At 33.2% G+C, this 8,609-nt stretch overlaps 1 protein-coding gene across 2 annotated transcripts in view; it reads left to right on the top strand.

The window, feature by feature from the left end:
* LOC128020275 (sodium-driven chloride bicarbonate exchanger) overlaps positions 1–8,609 on the top strand; it is a 56,199-nt gene that overhangs the window by 28,108 nt on the left and 19,482 nt on the right. For both annotated transcript variants that reach the window (XM_052607109.1, XM_052607110.1), the window contains 4 exons: positions 1,714–1,902; positions 5,499–5,587; positions 7,785–7,942; positions 8,023–8,110. In XM_052607109.1, coding sequence (XP_052463069.1) covers positions 1,714–1,902; positions 5,499–5,587; positions 7,785–7,942; positions 8,023–8,110 — 524 coding nt within the window. The remainder of the gene's footprint in view (positions 1–1,713; positions 1,903–5,498; positions 5,588–7,784; positions 7,943–8,022; positions 8,111–8,609) is intronic.

Genomic DNA, 8,609 nt, shown 5'->3' with positions numbered 1-8,609 from the left:
CAGTGCGTAAATCAGACCTTTCTGTAACGCTAACGTTAATAAGCTTAAACGAAAATAAACGAAATAATTGTGTAGCGGAGTATTTTTTGTACACAGTGCCGCGAACTGTCAATCACTCCTGTGCGCGTGCATCACTGTCCTCCTCAGCTGCAACAACTTGCGCTCTCTCTCTTCATCAAGCTTTAAAACAAAAAGGGGACAAAAAGATCATATTGTCTTTGTGCATAGGCTATAGATTAATTAGATAAATGAATATCTAAATTTGTGCCTTGCCGTCTATGGTATTTTTTTAGAACTTAGAAAAAAGATGCTGCAGCCAATGAACAGCCAGCGGGGGCTGCAGGACGACTCAACCTCCGCAGACAGTTTTTAATGTTTATCAGACAATAAATACTCAAGATTTTGCTTTAGTATAACTCACAACGAGTTTCACACACCTTCTCCGGCCACGTTGAGTTGTTGACACTTAACAGTGGGAAAAGCGACACATGCGCTATTCACTTGTATAACTTAAGGGTGAATGGGTAATGTAGTTTCTGCTCTGAGTGGGATGAATTAGGAAGCTTGCATTGTGAAGGGCGCTCTGAAAATCGGCAGTGCAGGTAAAAGATTAAAACCTCTATTAAAACAGATGTCCAAATGAGCGTACCGGTAACAAAAATTCCAATAAACAATCATATTTTGAATTTAAATAGTTTCTTTGTCTTGAGTTTACATTAATTATTTACATTTTACATTTACATATCCAAAAAGTTTCAGTCTTTTAATTGCGATTAATCGCGATTAATCGCGATTAATTTTACAAAAATTGTGCGATTAATTAGTTAATTTTTTTTAATCGATTGACAGCACTAATATATATATATATATATATATATATATATATAATGTAAAAATCATATAAAAAAATTTAAAATGAAAAAGAGTAAAAAAAACAAAAAACAAAACAATACACACACACACACACATGTATGCACACACACACGCACACACTCACACACACACACACAAATTTACGCACACACACACACATTTACACACACACGCACACACACACATTTACGCACACACGCACACACACACATTTACGCACACACGCACGCACACACATTTACGCACACACGCGCACACACTGCACTAGAGCTACCGTCCGGAGGTAAGCGTGCTGTGGAAATTGTCTTTATCGCTTAGTGTCCGTCATGAAATATACAGTGTTTGCACCTCACTCTCTTAAGCATGTGAATTTTGCATTACTCCAAGCAGTTCTGCATCCTCATATGCATGAGACGATCTCTGAGCAGCTGCAGCATCACTCCTCATCAACATCAGTGTCAGTCTCTCGATGCAGAGTTCCAGGAACATCTGCAAAATAAACACAGATGGGCGAACATTTAGTACAGATTAGACTTTTAAACTTCACATTAGCTTTGAATCAAGACAGCACTGTCCAGACATATGCTGTGTTAAGAATTCATCATTCTGTTTATTATTCAGGGTTGAAATGAATAATTAACTCTTTAGTGGCACATATGAAGATGAATATAGCATTCAGCAGATCTATACTCCAGCACATCAGTGCCGCTGCTCACATTTGACTAAATATGTAAAAAGATCATCTAAGCAACAGCTAATATTGCTATATACATTCATATATGTGCATGTACATCTTATCTGCTGGCAAACATTTGTGATGCTGTGTGTTGAATTTCGTAGATATGGTGCTGGACCAACAGGAAGTGGCTGCGCATCTTCAAGAGGATGTCAGGAAGAAGGTCAAAGAGGCTCTTCTGAAGCAGCACCATCATCAGAACCACAAGAAACTGGCCAATCGGATTCCCATCGTCCGCTCTTTCGCCGATATCGGCAAGAGGCAGTCCGAGACAAACTGCATGGACAAAAACGGTATTCCTTTGCCTTAGTGGAGAAAATACTGAAGGTTGCAACTGACATACACAAAACTATATACAAATAGAGTTTAAAAATGTATTCAGTTCATGAATATATGAGTGCTATTATGAGCAAGGATGCATTACATTGACCAAAAGTGACAATAAAAGCATTTAAAATGTCTTAACTATTTTAATTATAATGATACTTATTATATGTTATGGTATAAATAATTATAATTTCTATTCATCAGAAAATCCTAAAAACAGATATCACTGTTTCCACAAAAATATGGAGCAGCACAACTGCTGATAATCAATTCAACATTGATAATAATCAGAAATGTTTCTTGAGCAGCAAATCATCAATTTCTGAAGATCATGTGACACTGAAGACTGGAGGAATGATGCTGAAAATACAACTTTGATCACAGGAATAAATTATATTTTACAATATATTACAATAGAAAACAGTTATTTTAAATTGTAATAATATTTAGTGATTTTACTGTATTTTTTAATAATAAATAAATGCAGCCTTGGTGTGAGCTAAGAGATATTAAAAACATACCAGCCAAATTTAAATATATGTTTTTAAATATTTACAATGTTTAATTTCTTTATTTTATTTCATGTATATATTTATAAATATTTATGTTTATTTATTTCTTACAAAGTGGAAAAAATAAGATGTGTTAGAAATGGAACGATGCTTTAGGCTATTTACTGTACTCGGCTATACTTGAAATTGTCCTATTTATGTCTGTTGTTGCTGGTTTTATTAGAAATCTGTCGCTCCTAAAAATTAGCTCACATGTCAGATTCACCTTCTCAGAGTTTCAATGTCTCTGTTGTCTTGTCTCCTCTTTATATATGTGTGTGTGTGTGTGTGTGTGTGTGTGTGTCTGACAGGTGCATCATCTCATCTCTTTATTAAGTGTCCTCTGTGGCAGTCAGTTGTTTGTGATGGGAGTGATGGGCAGGTCTCATCCTGTTCTCCATGTTGGCCTCTGTGCTGCTCGTCCAGTGTGTCCATCACCTCACCTCTCCCTCCTCCATCCTCCACATCCACCCGCCCAAACCAGAACCCCACCGCCTCCTTCAGCCTGGACAGAGACGACGGCTTGGATCCAGGCAACTTTTAACTTGAGAGACTTTCCCTTCTGCTGTAGTGCTTCCTAAAACATAACGTGTGAAGGTGGTTATCTATCAGCGGATAGGATGCACGTGGTAAACAAAATGTAGTCTAAAATGCTAAGAGATGCTGCGAGAATGCATGAGTCTCTGAGATGATTTTAATAACAAATAGCGAATGTTATTAAGCTAAAACCACAGTAGCCATGGCTGGATTTATTTAGTTGCTTGCACCTCTTAAGGTGGTTGTAAAGTCTTGTCGAAGCAGCAAGCCATTCATGATTTACAATACACTGGAAGAAATATGATCTAGAAACAATTTTCACTCAGAAATTTCACGATTAAGCAAGTAACATGCTGAATGAAATGCTTTTTTCAATTAGAAAGCCTCAAATAATGTTTTCTTAAAAAAATATATACTCTAATAATCTGTTTTATTTACAACTTTTTAAAAATAAAAAGAGCTGAAGTTACTATATTTAAGCTATCTTAAGTAAAATTATGATTAAATTTGAATTTATCTGGTGCAAAGACAAGGATATAAGTTAGGAATACAGTGTCAGTCTTGTGTTTATTTATATATATATATATATATATATATATATATATATATATATATATATACACACACACACATGCATAAAATATCTTACAAGAAATTCCAGGAACTATGTGATGATTCAAATGAATAATTGTGCTGAACCAGTTCTTTAAAATGATGCATCAATACAATTAATCCAAACTTATTATAAGAATTTTATTTTAGTTTTTTGAGATGGAAATAATCTAATGTAAGATCGTTATTATGAACGGCACCAAAATAATAATCACCGGTGAGATGCTTTCCTTTAAGTACATTAAATTTGTGCGTACTGTCAATCTTAATATGTTAATATGCATAAAAGCATAAAAAATTATGATTCAGGTAACTCAGAGAATCATTTTGTTGAAAGGTGTCATTATAATGAATTGTCTTAAGGAATCGACTTGTTCGTGTAGAACTAGAGATAAAAAATCGACAGATAAATATAAAACTATTGATTTATAGATGTTGATTATATCTATAGAAATAACACATTTTTCCATTATTGCAGAATATGTGTCTATTTAGAACTATTTAAGCAGTTTGAGAGCATAGGAAAGCTATTCCATCATTCAAGTTTTTTTTTTTTTTTTTTTTTGGTCCGTTTTCTTTGCAGAATCATGGGAAATGTAGTCTTTCTTCAGGAGTTCCACATTTAAACACAAGTATTGTTGAAATAATGTAGGCTGATGGTTTCAACAGAAGCATACCATCGATTAACAGTCCTGTAACTCACAGTAGATCTGTCTTTAATGGATTATGAGTTAGCTTTAAAATCAATTCCATTATAGGGAAGATGAATGGGATTGTTACGTTCTATTGGGTGACAAAACTACATTTCCCATGATTCTCTTTGGTTGCACAGCAAGTCACAAGGATAAAATACAGAGTAAAGTGTAGATTAGGCACCTAATGCACATCCTTCTTCTTTTTGTTGCAAAATTAAAAATAAAAAGCTTAAAAATGCTTTTTTTTTTTTTTTTAAGTAGCAAAAAGATAATTAGCTATGGCCTGTAAAGTGCACCTTAAAGGCAGCAGTTGACCTACCGTCATGCTACTGAAAAATGTAGTTAGTGGCATTGTTTCTTTCAGTTGGTTAAACCCAAGACTGATACTAAATTTATTGATTTACATGCATGCATTATGCATCTTATCAAAAGCAGCTTAGTTAAATAGTAAGTGCAAATTTAATATTATCCAATATGTGCCAGTAGAGTGTAATCAGTGTAATATTGCAGATAAATGACATGATATTATACCGTGAGGAAGGTGAAGGCTATTCTGAATATTCATCACCTTTATACAAGGCTTATGTTTAGGAAGCTTGCCAGCTTCCCACACGCTAATGCTAGCGCATGAAATGTACCAGCCCCTTCGTTCTGTGCCGTGCAGAGCATCATTAGTACAGTAATTCATGCAGCACAGAGCCAAAACTGCATTTAAACATCAGCGAGCATGACTAATGAACACAAATCTGTTCATGCCATGAAAGATGCTCTCTTAACTAAGGGCTGTGGTGCTGCGTCATGTGCTAAAAGCTGCTTTAGCTGAGTAGAGTGCAATCGACTTTCCATGAAGTGATGCTTTACATGTATTTATATCCATTTTTGAAGGCTGACAAAAATGTGTAATTAGTTCAAGCCATCGTCTCTCTGCTCATCGGGTCTCATTTTATGGATGTAGTCCATAAAACACATCTGAGATCATGACAGATTTCCATTACAATCATTTTTTTCTTCCAATCCATAAACACAGTCATTTCAGTCTGCTACATTCAATACAGCCGATGCTCCTGCTGCATCCAATTCATCGGCTGATTAACACTGATGAGTATTGTCCGATTGATTGATTGATTGATTGATTGATTGATTGATTGATGATCTCTGTGTCTGCAGGTCAGATGATTCCACCCCAGTCTCAACCTCTGACCACTGAGGGCAAGAACGACGTGAGCCGTGAAAACAGTGCTGTGGACTTCAGCAAGGTAAAGATGCAGAATTCAATATAAATACATTGCATGTTTTTAATGAAGTCTCTTCTGCATGTGTGTGCTAAAACTACAGTAATATAGTGAAATATTATTACAATTTAAAATAACTATTTTCTGTGTTATTATATTCTAAAGTGTAATTTATTTCTGTGATGCGCAGCTGAATTTTTTCAGCATCATTACTCTTCAGAAATCATTCATGAAACCTTTCTGATTATTATCAATGTTGAAAGCAGTTGTGGTACTTAATATTAATGCAGAAATCATGATAAACAACCATTCATATGTTGGGTGGGTGGGGAGGGGGTTAATAGAAATGAATGCTTTTATTTAATTGATCAAAAGTTACAATAAAAACATTTATTCTGTTACAAAAGATTATATTTCAAGTGAATGCAGTTGTTTTGAATGTTCAATTCATCAAGAAACCTGAAAACTGAAAATGTTGCCAAAACATATTGTTTTTAATATTAATAATAAGAAGAACTATTATCAATAACTGAGCACCAGTAATAATTGAGTAGCAAATCAGAACATTAAAATGATTTCTGAAGATCATGTGACACTGAAGACTGGAGGAGTGATGCTGAAAATTCAGCTGCACATCACAGAAATAAACTAAATTTTAACATATATTCAAGTAGAATATGGTTATTTTAAAAGTGTAATAATTTTTCAAAATATTACTGTTTTTACTGTATTTTTGATCAAATAAAAGCAGCCTTTTTTTTTTTAGCATAAAAGACTTCTTAACCCCAAACTTTTAAAAGGTAGCTTATATAACCAGATGTGATGCATAATGTTTTCACTGTACAAAAAACTAAAGCAAAATAAATAAACAATAATACTTTTAACATAAATTACCTAAAAAGTACATGCATTTTCTTGCAGAATGTAATATGATGCCGAATTATAAAAACATGCAATTATTTCCAAACATTTTATGCACTTTTTTCACAAAAACAAATGTTTAATGCTTTTAAAGTTAAAGTTTCTGTTCAAATACCGAACAGTGCTGTATAGTACATAGAGTTCTGTGTATTTTCTGTGAAGCGCTGCCGTCTGTCTGTTCTGGGGAAAGGGATTATGCTGGTTTCTTGTATTAAGTGGGTGTTATGTTGTGATCCCATGAACAGATGAGCAGGCAGCTGCGGTGCTGTCAGGTTCACTGCGGTCGTGATGAACCATGATGCAATTAAAATAGAGAGTAATATTATGAAATCTTACACAACATGTGGTCTTTTGGATTATGCAAACCTACATAATCTCTTTGATTCTGTACATCATTTTGACCTTTGCCCCTAAACCAGTCTTAAGAGCACATTTCCACAGTAACCAGAATTCTACAAGGAGCTTTATGGATTTTTTTCTAATGCTTTTTAATATTCCATATTGAGATTTGCAAATCAAATCTCAAATCCTATATATGGATGAGTTGTGTAATGATGATGGATTGAAAAAACCATCACACTGAGGTTAAGGTTTTTTTTTTTTTTTTTTTTTTTTTTTTTTTTTTTGAGGTACTGTTATAGGTTTAATTTATTTTTTAAATTAGTTTCAAATTTTTCAAAATATTAAAATATCAAAATATTTTTTCATTTAAAAAAATTTGTTAATATTTTAGTCATAAAAAATATATTATTTAAATTTTATTTATAGTTCAAGTTTTAGTAATTTTGCTGTGTTTTGTAATTTTATTATTAGATTTATTTTTAACTGTTTAATATGATGTTACTGCAGTTTTAGTTTATTTAGTTTTAGTTATTTTAATATTTACATTTAAACTAAACAAAAATGCGAAATGTCTTGGCAACTGAAATAAAATAAGTTTATTTATTTGTTATATATAATTAATTTTATCTAAGTTAATGTATATTTTAGTTCTATTATTGCAATTTTCTTTTAATGGTGTTACCTTTATAATAACCCCGATTGTAATCTACACTGTCTTTTGATCTTTTCTGAATTAATTAATTTGTTACATAATAACTGCTGAAACCATAAGATCACCAGCAACCGACTTGCAACACTGTAGAAACTGCAAAAGTATTCAAGGCTAACACTCTTTTAAGCTCTTTTTAGTCTGTCCGTTTTTTATTATTATTTAGATTATCTTTATGTCAGTACGACGAACCTGTTTAAAACCTGTGTATTTCTCGTCTAGTGATGCAGCAATCTGATTTGTGTGTAGATAGACCTGCACTTCATGAAGAAGATTCCTCCGGGCGCAGAGGCCTCTAATGTTTTGGTTGGAGAGCTGGAGTTTTTGGACAGGCCTGTCGTGGCGTTTGTCCGCCTCTCTCCTGCTGTACTGCTGAACGGTCTGGCAGAGGTGCCCATCACCACCAGGTGAACATCTTCATCTTTCAGCGTGTCAAAGCCAGCGTACGAACACAGATACATGACTGTTTGTGTGCCTCGTCTCTCAGGTTCCTGTTCATCCTGCTGGGGCCTCTGGGTAAAGGACCGCAGTATCACGAGATTGGCAGATCAATCGCTACCTTGATGACCGATGAGGTAAGAGCACATGATGCTGTTTTACAGTTGTTTACAGCTTTTAACAAAGTACTGTTTGTGCTGACTTTGTATTTTTGATTTGTGTTTTAGAATCATTCAAAAGTGATTTGATAAAAGCTGATTCTAAATTCTGATTGAATGAGCCGCATTTGAAGTTATGAATATTATATTATATTGTCAACTCAAAATTATTTTATTAAATATAATTTATATATATATATATTATATTTTTATATTTGTGTAATTTGATCAAACAGGAATTTTTTTAAATGGAACAAACCAATTATTTAGTTATGAAAATAAAGTCCACTTACATAGTTGGCAGCTCAAATTTATGTATTAAATAATTATATTATATATTATTGTTTATTTTTTGTGTATTTTATATAGAGTTTTTTTTTTTTTTTTTTTTTTTTTTAATCTTACAATTCCAATTTCTGTAATTTGTTCGAACTGGAATTTTTTGAGTGACACAAAGTAACTAATTAATTATAAAAAT

Source organism: Carassius gibelio, chromosome A9 (assembly GCF_023724105.1).
Source record: "Carassius gibelio isolate Cgi1373 ecotype wild population from Czech Republic chromosome A9, carGib1.2-hapl.c, whole genome shotgun sequence".
In the NCBI taxonomy this organism is placed as follows: Eukaryota; Metazoa; Chordata; class Actinopteri; order Cypriniformes; family Cyprinidae; genus Carassius; species Carassius gibelio.
This window is presented reverse-complemented; position numbering and strand designations above follow the sequence as displayed.